Raw genomic sequence first — 12,493 nt, forward strand, 5'->3', positions numbered from 1 at the left:
TCCATGTATTCTTGTATATGTGTTTATGTCAGGCCTGCACAGGAGGTGGGTGTACACTGAGCCCTCCCAGCCAGGCTCAGACTGAGGAGAGCACGCCGGAGAATGTTCCTGCTCCGCTGGTCACCCCTTTGTCCCCATATGCACTCAACGTCAGCTGGACACCTCCTAACACTCCCAATGGTGAGAGGACACACACTTTCAATTACCCACGGACACATAACCAAAAGCATCTGATTTACATTCATCATTTCAATTTAAAAATGTTTAATTTGAGTTAAATTCACATAGAGCTTTCAGTTATCCATATAAAAATGATTTTGAAAACAGATTTTCTTTGATAGAGGGAATGTAAACTTGTGAAAGAGAAGTGTGCAGAGAAATGCTGACAAATATAGTGATAGCTATGAAAGCTTGTCAAATATATTAGATATTGAATTCATATTGAATTCAGGGTGTCAGTATTTACAGTATCCTAGTCAGCCCACAGATATAAGGATCTGTACATAGGTCGGGGGTCCCCTTTATTTGACTATGACACAGTAACAGAACATTTCCTCTTGTATGAGGGGAATCAGATGTGGGAGTGAGAGATAAAGATAAAACAGCGACTCCGAGAGAGAGGAGGCAACGGCAGGGTAAGAGAACATACAGTTAGAGAGCGGGACTGACGGAGGAGAGGGCAGTGCTTCACCAGGCTCCTTTAAGTGGATGGAAAGTGCTCCCTTTTGACTGAAAAGAGAACTGCAGGCTGGTGGTACATGGACTCAGTGACTGCCGTTCACTCTCAGTCGTCTCTGTTCTTCTCATCGTCATCTAATTTACTTGCAGCCAATTAAAATCCATTGCACAGGGCTGAGCCGAGGAGTATTTCATGTATGTCAGATGTAAATATGGATTCTAGCTATTGACTTGGATCTGTTCTGTAGAACTGTTTAGTGTGTGCAGATGTTTTAGCATGAAGAGAAACAAAGTTGTCAAATCCCATGAATAAACTACACAATATACATATATTACAAAACATTTTAAAAAACTTTAGCAGATGATTCTAGACAGTGAAAGGCAACTGCTTGCTTGCTTCCTCCCTCACATTGTTTCAAAATCAACATCTGTTTTAGCCATTATTTGAATGTATATCACTAATAAATCGAGCACTCGGATAACTTAAGCTTGCTTTAACACTAATGAAGATTTTTTACAGAAATATACAAGTCAGACACCAGTAGTTAGTCTGTCAAAAATATCCATTCCATCTTTAAGTACTTACCACACTATGAGTTGAGGTGTCGACTTCTCAGGTCCCCAGTTTCATGTGTGTTTGTTATAAAGCCAAAGAAACACGAGCATATGAAAACTCTGAATATAAAGTACTGTTACCTACCACATACATCAAGGAATAAGATGATGCTCCTTGTGTCTCAATAAAACACTTAAACACAGAGGCCAATACATTTTCAAATAACTCAATGATTCAAGACCTAAAACATGTGTTGCAGAGATTTGTGTGTTTAATCTTAACAAAATACTCACGTGATTTATCAACAACTATACAAACAAACGCTGCATCTTATGAAAGCAAATGAATTGAGTGATGAAAACCATCTGAGGATTTCCTACCCCATTTCCCTCCAACGTGCAATGCACTACCACATATTATCAAATGTTACTGCCATGCTCGTTAAAGTATGTGTAATTCCATAATGCGCGTGTGTGTGTAATGTGAATCGTGTGTGTTTTACGCTTAATGCCACATGAGTGCATTTCGCACCATAAACCCTGTGATGTGTGTGCATATTAGCCTGGATAAATTACTTAAAGCTTTTCTCATCTGATGACAGAAATTTATAACAAGGGAGACACTTAATCATGATTACCCGATTATCTCACGCTTAAAAAGCTTTAATTTTTGCTTAAAAAGGAAGAAGGGCTCAGTGCCTTTTTTTCATTTGCTCTTTTTTTTTCATAAATGGACGGCAACAATGTCGATGGTGATGGGTTCCAGAGGAGTGAGACTGTGTGTTATTTTCTCTCTTGCTTGTCCTCTCTCTCTCTCTCTCTTTTACCCCCCTTCTCCCCAATTCCGCAGGGATTTGTGGGGGATAATCCTCTCGGGGATTAGGTCGGGGCAACACGCAGACAAAGAGGGGAAATAAGCCTGTTATGCATTCGCTGCTTCATTTCCCAACCTGTCTTTATTACAACCTATACTGATATGGGCTTATTCACACACACAAGCACATACAGACATCCACACACACATGCATGCACACACACACACACACACACACTCTCACTTGCATGTGATTGGCCACATTAAGAGCTTCCCCAGATGTAGTTGGCGTCTGTGGGGTTTTTGTGTCTACATTTCCCTGATAGGTGTGTATATCTGTATTGAGCAATAATAAAACCCACACATGATTAAAGCAGAATAGACTCTTAGCTCTTACCACTGATCTTTTGAGCCCTCTGTATGCATTTTTATTAAGGAAAAGCACATTTGGCACCGTACTGTTTCATTTTTCTACTAGGTGGATGTAATGCAATATAATTATGGTGTGTGTTCGTGTGTAGACATTTGTCAGTTCCCATTGTAGTATGGGTGCATATTTGTATGCATGTGTGAAGTGTCCATCGATGTGGATGAGTTTGTGCGCGACTGTCCTTCTGAGGGCCTTTATCCTTGTAATTCGTATGGTTACATTTGGCGTTCTGGTTCTGTTTTCATCATTGGATCACACTACGACACATTGACTGGCAAGTCTAGTTCCACGAAGTACATTTGTATTGTAATCAAGCACCTAGACAGCATCCAAACATAGCAAAGCTCACTCTCTGAAGTCTGGAAACAGTCTGTCAATGTATGAGTGAGCAAATCATCAGAAAATAACATGTGGATATCTGAGAAAACAACAAAGACGAAACAAAAAGATGTTGTCACACCATCATGTTTATTTTATATCTACTAATTCCATAAATCAGTCTTTGTCTGTGGCTCATATACTGTACCTCCAGAACTGTACATCTTATCAGCTTCACACCTGGCATTCGTATTGTTTAGGGCCCAAGGAAGTGCAGTGTCGAATTTGTGAGTGATCTTGACACAATATGTATATTGTGTCAATATAGTAAACTTTGAATAAACAGACGCTGGAGACTCATCAACATACAGTGAGTGATGTTATTAAAGCAAGCACTGATCTAGTTTTAAGAGGGTAATGAATTTATCTCATTGGTAATGTGAACATGTAGATAATTACATGCAGTACAGAGTTACCTTGGTGAACCTCCTTTGAAACAATTAACACTAAAACCTGTTTACAGTGACAAAGGTAAGCTGCTGTCATTAATAGCACAGCTAAGACATCTGGCTTCATGTTAATGAAAACAGTTTGGTCTTATCCTTTTATTTTTATTCTGTATCACATGCATGTCATCACTCATTTTTTTTTGACAGGCATTATAACCAGCTATGGCGTCTGGCTGGATGGAGTTCTAATTTTAAACTCCAGTTCCTCTCCGATGTTCTTCGTGGTGGAGGGTCTCTCTCCATGGAGCCGACACTTGCTCAGGCTGCAGGCCTGTACGGCCCGGGGCTGCGGCAAAGGACCAATGGTCAGTGAATCTCTAGTTACTTAATCCAGTAATCTATGTATAATTAACAAGACGAACTGCAAGATGCTTAGTGAGGTACAAAAACAGGTAAGCATGTGTGAGTGCCTGCTTAAAAAAACAAGTGTATATGTGTTGTGCGTGTGTGTGTCCGTGTGTGTGTGTCACCGGGCATCATAAAGGTGATCGATTCTCTCGGCTCAATAATGAGGGTTTGTGTGACGACAGTGACATTTTGTAGGAAATGCCACTCCACGCTCAACGACGTCTCTGACGACAGGCCATATTTTGGGGCATTTTTCCAATACAGACGCCATATTTAGTCAAACGCAGCAGGATCGGCTGACGCGGCAGAATAGGAGGAGAGGGCAGTGGGGAGGTGGATGGGGGAAGAGCAGGATGAAGAGGGAGAGATGGCAGGATGGGTGGGAAAAAGAAGAAAGGAGTCAGAGAGGGAGGGAGTTTAGGGATAAAAGTGAAAGGATGAGGAAGGAGTAAATGGTCAGAGCAAAGCGGAGAGATGAGGTGGAAAGTGGGGATGTGAAGGGCAGTGGAGGAGAATATAACAGGAGGAAATGAGACTGAAGAAGAGAGCGGGATGATGGTGGAAAGAGAGAAAGAGAGCAATTAGTGGATTGAGGGAAAAGATGAGAGGAATGCAGCAGGCTCTAGTCATCTCACGGCTACACTACCGCAAGTTCCTCCTGGCTGGTCTACCTGCTAATGCCATGCGACCTCTGCAGCTCATCCAGAATGCATCAGCTCGACTGGTCTTCAACCTTCCTAAGTACGCTCACACTACACCGCTCCTCCACTCCCTTCACTGGTTACCAGTGGCTGCCCGCATTAGTTTCAAGAGTGCTGTGAATAGATCGGGCCCAGTCTACATCCAGGACATGGTTAAACCATACACCCCGCTCTGCATTTACCAATCAGCTTGCTGCTCCCTCACTGCGAGCGAACCACTCCACAAAATCACGACTGTTTGCTGTCCTGGCTCCTAAATGGTGGAACGAGCTCCCCATTGACATCGACAGCAGAAGGTCTACGCATCTTCCGCCACAGACTAAAAACACATCTCCTCCAACTACACCTTGGCTGAGAAGATGATGTCTAATAACCATCGTCAACTCTGGTGTTTACATATGTAAAGTTTAGTTGCACTTGGTCCTCATGGTTTAATGCACTTATTGTAAGTCGCTTTGGATAAAAGTGTCAGCTAAATGATGTGATGTAATATAATGCAAAGGAGAGAGAGAGAGCCAAAATAAAAGGATAAATGAGGAAAAACAGAGGCAGATATAATGTGTGTATGTGAAAATGCTCCATGTCTTATCTTCTGTGCATCCACTATTTATCTTATGTGGCCTTTCTTGTTTTCTTTAAATCAGGTGGAGGTTCGTACATTAGAGATGGCCCCAGAAGGCCCCATACTGCTGGAACTGACCAATCAGAGCTCCCGATCAATCCGAGCCCGCTGGACAGCCCCTCCTAGACCTAATGGGAACCTCAGCTACACACTGTACTACAAAAGCATAGGTACCACTCAACGACAGCACACACATAAAAACACAAAATAACAGAAATATCAATGTCACACTTTTCTACTAATGAATGTAACACGTGATTGTCTGAGCAATGAGTCGAACAGGAAACTACAACCTGAATCATCCCATTGAAATGAAGCTAAAGAAAAAAAAATCTATGAACCTAATGCAACACTTAACAGACACCAACTAAAAGACCTTAAAATTATTTCAACAGCTTTATCTCTGTGCTCAACACACACCCCACTGCCGTTGAAAATAATTAGCATTTTATCTTCCCGGTTTAGAAATGAGATCTATAGGTGGATAGTGCTAAAAACATGCATTTGTTTTTCAGCATCAGTGCATGAGAGAAATGGTTGTATGTTTGTAAAAGTAATATTTTGTGGTAATTATAGGGTGTTTTCAAATTTAAACCAGGTATGTGGATAAAATAGTGAATGTAATGCAATCCATTATTATACCACGACCCATCCCAGCCTCAGTTACTAAAAAAAGTTTCATTTTTCTGACAACAAAAACGAAACAATTAATGAGCTTGATAAAATAATTAATTCCCAAGGTGTTGTAGTGGATCACATCAGATTGTGTATTTGAAATGACCAGTGAGTATAATACAGTTGTCACTGTTAGTTTCCCTCTGAGTGAAATTAATATCATCACCAGTTCCAAGACTATCAAGTGGATTTTCTGATGAAAAAGTTTCTCAGAACAGTAAAACAAGGATAAAGATACACACATGTGCACACACCTCACCGGCTGAGGCCTGAAGATGGAAATTCAGGCAAGAAATGGGGCAGTGAACGAAGGCATAATCAAAAAAAAATCACTCCGTGATGTAGAGAACAAGGTTTTTTGATATTCACAGTGACTTGATAGAGAGGACGTATAGAAGTGTAGAACAAAAGAAGATGGGAGGAAGAACACAGACAAATAGCAGCAAAACAAAAGTAGAGAAAGCCGAGATGAGACGCTCAGATTTACATCGATGTATTAGAAAGAGTTTCAGGTAAAAACAACATGAGACACGAACAACTACAAAACATCGGACCAACAAAACAGATGAATCGAGGTGGACATGGAAGAAGAAAAGGTGGGAGAAGAAAATTGAACAGGATGAGAAACGGGAGAACACACTCATCCTTTAACTGCTGCATATTCACAAGTCTCTCTATCTCTCATACTCTGTGACACACACACAGAGTCAGAGACTTTGATCTGCACCTCACAGAGGAAAAGAGATTAAAATGAGTGGAGAGAAGAGGTGTGGAAGAAAGAGAGAGGTGGTGTCTCGCTCTAGTTACCCATAACCCCTTCTTTCTTTGATACACACTGCCTTCATCAATTCACACAGACCTGATGTTTGTGTGTGTGTGTGTGTCCATCTAAATATTCTGGATTGGCTTACATAGTGTAATTTTCTGATCCTTTTTCTTTGACTATCCTTGCATAACCTCAACATGGAGGCCTCTCTTCTTTGATCACTCTCAGTTAATCTCAGTCTTCCTCTCTCTTGAAGTCTCACTCATTCCTCCTGCTTTCCCCCTCTCCGGCTCTATGTATCTTTTATGAATCGCTTTTCTGCCATCGCTGTGATGACTTGTATAAATAAATGTGGCATGAGAATCACCACTGTTTTTCCTTCCCACTGGATTAATAAAGCTTCCCTTGCCTGTGTTTGCGTGACTCTCTCTGTGTCTTAGATGGTGGTGGCACGTTGGATGGAAGTACAGCAGTCGGCAGCTGGTTGTCTGTGACTGACCTGCAGCCTTACACCAACTACAGCTTCTGGATTAGAGGGTGTAACACACAGGGTTGTGTTGAGAGTCTGCGCCTCAGTGCTACTACACCTCCAGCAGGTACACACACGCACGCACACACACACACAGAACATAAACAGACACAGTAAAGGTTTTCCTCCAACCAGCAGGGTTCATGTTTCAAGAGTATGCACACAGCTCTCATAGAAATCAAAGTCTGGATCAGATACATACTGATCATATAAAGTAGAGTAGGAATTATCACCCATTGCATCAATGTGTTAATGCATGGCATCATTTTTGTATTTATTCAGAAACCTATTGGGTGAGTTGCTGTTACACTTGCATCTAAGCAGATGGTACATTTGTCCAGTCAGTTGCAGGAACTTCTCAGTTTGATCCTTGACGACAGGCAGATAATCATAACCAGGCAGTAAAAACACATTTGGCCACTTTATCTAATGTTAACAAAGGTGTTCAAACACACACATGCACACACACCGCACCACACCCATGTCTTAGTCGAAGAACAACAAAAGAACAGACTTTGGAAAGTTCCACTGTTCAAGTTCAAAACAAAGGCATAAGAAAGTATAAATTTTAAATACCAGACGTTTCCTCTCTTTCTATCTCTCTTTCTACCTCTGTGCCTCTGGCATCTCTTTAGACTTCTTTAAGGCAAACTGTCTTGATGCGTCCTTGTTCTGTGAAAGAACAGAGAGAAGATGGGTGAGCAAGAGACAGAGGAGCAGAGGAGGAGGAGAGCAGAGAGAGAGAAGTGAACATAAAAGTGCATAGTTTAAAACGATTAGTGACACCTCTGATATTGTACCTGCTAACACAGCGTGAGGGAGACACAGGCTCACCAACAGTGTGTGTCTGAGATGCATGAGTTTTATGTGTGCGTGTGTGTGTGCGTGCGTGCGTGCATGTGTGTGTGTGTGTGTGTGTGTCAGAGAGGCAGAAATCAATGAATGTTGCAAGAATTACACACACACACACACTTGATACTTTCTCTCTGAAACACACACTCAGGGAATGACCTACTGATCTACAGTAGAGTCTCTTTTATTAAAAAGTAGAAACTATGGAGGCCTTCAAAAAGATGTATTAATTAAAATTAAAACACAGTTTTATCCTTTTGGCCAAATATATCAAATCTGTTTTAGTTTTAAATATGTGGTTTTATGTCTCCGCACCGACGACAGTCAGTTTTCCAGGTTGTCTGTCTGTCACATTCTTGTGAACACATCTCAAGAACGCCTGGAGGGAATTTCTTCAAACATGGTTTTGGCCTCTTGAACATGATATCTCAAGTCTGCCCTGGACTCATATATTAACTAATGAGATTTCAGTGGTCAAAGGTCACAGTGATCTCATGAGTCTGGAAAAATAGTATCAAGACTGAAACTGCAATGTTTGGCAAATGCATATGTAAGGCAGTAACATCTACCATGTGTATACATTTTGTGAATGAATGTAAAAAAGTATTATGAATATCATTTATAATTATTTTGAATCTTTCTGGGCCCTCTCTGTCACCATATAACCTATATATGTTTTATATAATAATTTAAGAAGACTGTTTAGACATTTTTAAACTTTCTGTATTGTTGATACTGAATTGTAAAATGTGTGATGTTGACTAAATAAAAAACAAATAAATTAACACTGATCAGTCTTGTTGAGCAGACTGATATTAGTGTATATTCTACAGATAGATAGTGTTTATAATTTGATGCAGATCCAAATAAAAATCCTCTTGTATTCTTTTCTCTCACTTCATTCCTGTTTCTCTCTTTCTACAATCTTCCTTTCATTTTGTCTTTTCGTATACAATTGAGCAAACTAATTTAGAAAATTCATAAAACATTTACATACATTCAGATATGTTTATTTATCCATTGTTGTATTTTTCTTTCACTCCACATCTTTACAACCTTTCATCTCTTCTTCACCACCTTCATCATCTGCTCCTTCCTCCCGTCTCCTTCTCACCGTCTCCTCTCTCTCTCTCTGTCCTCACAGCCCCAGATGGGTTGTTACCTCCGAGGTTGACACATGCAGCCACAGCCAGTCTGAATGTTTCCTGGTCCCCTCCTGCCCACTCCAACGCACCTGGCCCGCTCCACTACAGCCTGCAAATGAGGACATCCCCACAGAGGCCAGTGATAAGGTGAGAGCGAGACCATTGAATGCACAAACACACACACACACACACAAACATACACACTAAACAAGTGGACAAGTTGGCAAAAAGGTCTCCACACTGGTGTGAGACAAAGACAGGTGATGAGCAATAAGACAATGACAGACATGCAACACTCTCAGATACCTATCATGTATATTTTCACCTATAAATGTGAACATACACATGCATTCACATGTACATACAAAGGGGCACATTATACAGTACAGCTGAATATGTCACATCTATATGACAGACCATCAGGAAAACAGAGAGCGAATGAGCCGGAGAGACGGGGTAAGAGTCAGAAAGACAAAAAAATCAGAGACGGGGCCGAGGGAGATGGAAAAAATGTGATAGAATAAAAAAAGAGAGAGAGGGTGTGCATCTGATATGTATTCATTACATGCTTCCTGACAACAAATTGCAATTTAATCCAAGAAGAGGAGGCTCTCATTCTCTGGTAATAAATAAATGACTAGCTACATGTATTATATATCAGACAGCCATGCCCTCCTCCTCCTCTGCTATGGAAATCTCATTGTTCCCTGATTTATTCATTCATTCATCCCTTCTATCTATCCGATGCTAAATGGTCAACGGTCCCTCATTTATGACAATATTCTTTTACTTTGTCCTGGATTCCTTTGTATGATTATAGGATGTGGGATCAGGTGTGACATGAGGATACCATAAAAAGATATGAAAATATTGTGAATGTTGTCAAGATAGTCAATCTTTAGTGATCCTATGAAACCTTTCTTATGACACTTTTATAACCTCAATAAGAAAAAATAAGTTGAATTTAGAAAGAACTTTCCGACAGAGAGCATTTACTATTATTTACTATTAGGAGTAATATGAGATAACTGTTCTGTAACCTTTTATTATTGAACACTTGATAAATGCTTTGTGGTTATTCAGATCTTTGTCACCCTCATTTTCTCCCTCTGACCAAAGTTCCCACACCATCCATCCTGGAATGGTCACTGCATATACGCTAAACAGCTATTTTTGTCCTAAAGGAGTAAAGACACACTTTGGAGTTTCCTTTTAGTCCAAAACTTCCCCCACATGTATATAGAATAACCATATGTACTGTACTATAGAACAATACACCATAAACTGTCAAGATGGATGACATGACGACTCCTCAAAAGTCAAAGCAAATCATCTTGATTGCCCCCATTGGTGGCTGGCTGCAATATAAGTCATAAGCCCGCCTCCTCTGTGTTATCAGATGGGACTTGGACCAATTTTCAAAATCAGAGATTGTTTTTGTCATTTTAGGGAGTTTTGATCATGTTCCAAGTGTTCATTGATCTTGTTTGGTTTAAATCAGTTGTTTGATGCAATAAAAACAGGGTAAAACGTCATGATTGACAGGTGAGACGGACATTAGCGGTACCTTGATACGGCAGCTGCGGTACCACGATCACTGCTGTGGAAACTCTGCCTCCAAATTTTGTCAAAAGCACAAGATGACGGCACCCATATCTGAGATATTTTAACTTAATTTTTGTACGATGGGAGGAGGTGCAGATTTGTCATCCATCTTTATACAGGCTACAGTCAATGGTATATACAGATGGATGAACTCCACATGCTCAGCAACACCAGACACAATGCATGTGGAGTTCTCTCTTAAACACTTTTCAACCAGATCCAAATGTGTGCCAGTAATTGTATTCATGTTTGTGTCCATCCACTCTTAGGCTTATGGAAAACACATCAGAAACCTTTTCCTATCATGTAAAGGGCCTGATTCCGTACACACAGTACCTGTTCCGTGTGGTGGTTTCACACACACACGGCCAGACAGCCGGACCCTGGGCAACCCTACACACTGCAGAGGACAGTAAGTACACATACAGCACTCACACACACAAGTAAAACACACATGTAAAAACTGAGCGTAATCATAACTCACAGATGCATGTGTTTACACTGCAGCTCCAGACGATGCAAAAACACAATCACAAATTATTCTATTGATCATGGACAAACTTGTTATTGTGTTAGAGAAACACTCAGTGCTGCTGTTTCTGCAGACGACTGGTTGGCAGTGGGTGTTTTTATATTGAGTTGTGCTGCCCGGGCGCTCATGTCAGCAGTCCAGCCGAGTTTTGCAAGTGACTGGCTGGCAGGTGTCTGGCAGCAGCTGGTTGCTAGTTGGCCTCTGCCATCAGTTGGCTGTCAGTGCTGCTGAGTCAAAGTTAAACTCAAGGAGTCTGACAAATCTGCTGATAGTACGTGATGATCTAAACAATAGACTCCAACATTAAACATATGGCCTGTGGTGGGGAAAACACAGCCTCTGTCCAAAACTCTTCAATTCCTGAAAGTCACCATGGTTTTATTTTATACAAATTAATTTCTTGGTGTTTATGGAGGTGATCAATGTGACCAAGACAATACGGAAGAGAGACAGCGACAGAAGATATTAAAAATGAGGAAGGTTGGTGGAAACACGGGCACAAGCAACGTCGGGTGAAACGGTGACAGAGATTAGCATACTGTAAGGTGTGTGTGTCTGTGTGTGAGTGACCTAGCCAGTGTCATTGTGGGCTAATTGCTGTAATAGAATCATATTAGCCACTAGAACAGCCTCCTCAGTGCAAAGTTATAAATTAATTAGCACCACGCTATTATCACATACATTATCATTAAGCAGCTGAGATTTGCATACACTGGATACATCCGCATGTACACACTCAGAGATGTGTACGTACACATGTATGCGCGGCGTACGTATAAATACACATTCACATGAACACAAGTGCGGGAACACACACTGATAGAGGCACACACACACACACACACACACACACACACACACACACACACACACACACACACACACACACACACACACACACACACATCTGCATTTAGGATGCATTAAATTATGGCCCTGTGTTTTTCTCTTTGCTATGCAGAATTGAATACCCTCTAGCGCACACACACACTTGAAAGACACACACACACACACTTTTAAATGGCCTGAGCTTTTTCTTTCACACATTTCGCCCCGGAACGCAACAAGTAAAGATAATGTCAATGTCTCTTTCTCTTTCTCTCTCTCTTGCTCTCACTCGCTCTCTCTTTCTCCTTCTCTCTATCTCTCTCTCTGTGTATGTGTGGACCTGTAATAGATGTGACCATTTGATCAAAGTCTGCCCCATCGTTCAAACCACCATACCTCTCTTTTCCCTCTCTCCACCTCTCTGACTCACACACACAGCGAGAACATGTGTCATGCACACACACCACCTTGTCCTCCTTATCAATCACACACCTCCTTATGCTCACAAACACAGCCATGAAGTTTCATGCAGACAAGCTCACACCCCAAAGCACAGGGAGAAAATGTGATGGACTAAGTTCAGGAA

At 41.1% G+C, this 12,493-nt stretch overlaps 1 protein-coding gene across 2 annotated transcripts in view; it reads left to right on the forward strand.

Annotated features, from left to right (window-relative positions):
• The window catches only part of ush2a (Usher syndrome 2A (autosomal recessive, mild)), a 191,314-nt gene that overhangs the window by 89,474 nt on the left and 89,347 nt on the right, over positions 1–12,493 (forward strand). For both annotated transcript variants that reach the window (XM_069522155.1, XM_020080329.2), the window contains exons 44-49: positions 33–180; positions 3,452–3,609; positions 4,998–5,145; positions 6,857–7,012; positions 8,942–9,089; positions 10,817–10,959. In XM_069522155.1, coding sequence (XP_069378256.1) covers positions 33–180; positions 3,452–3,609; positions 4,998–5,145; positions 6,857–7,012; positions 8,942–9,089; positions 10,817–10,959 — 901 coding nt within the window. The remainder of the gene's footprint in view (positions 1–32; positions 181–3,451; positions 3,610–4,997; positions 5,146–6,856; positions 7,013–8,941; positions 9,090–10,816; positions 10,960–12,493) is intronic.

The sequence above is a fragment of the Paralichthys olivaceus genome, chromosome 1 (genome assembly GCF_024713975.1).
Source record: "Paralichthys olivaceus isolate ysfri-2021 chromosome 1, ASM2471397v2, whole genome shotgun sequence".
Classification (NCBI taxonomy): Eukaryota; Metazoa; Chordata; class Actinopteri; order Pleuronectiformes; family Paralichthyidae; genus Paralichthys; species Paralichthys olivaceus.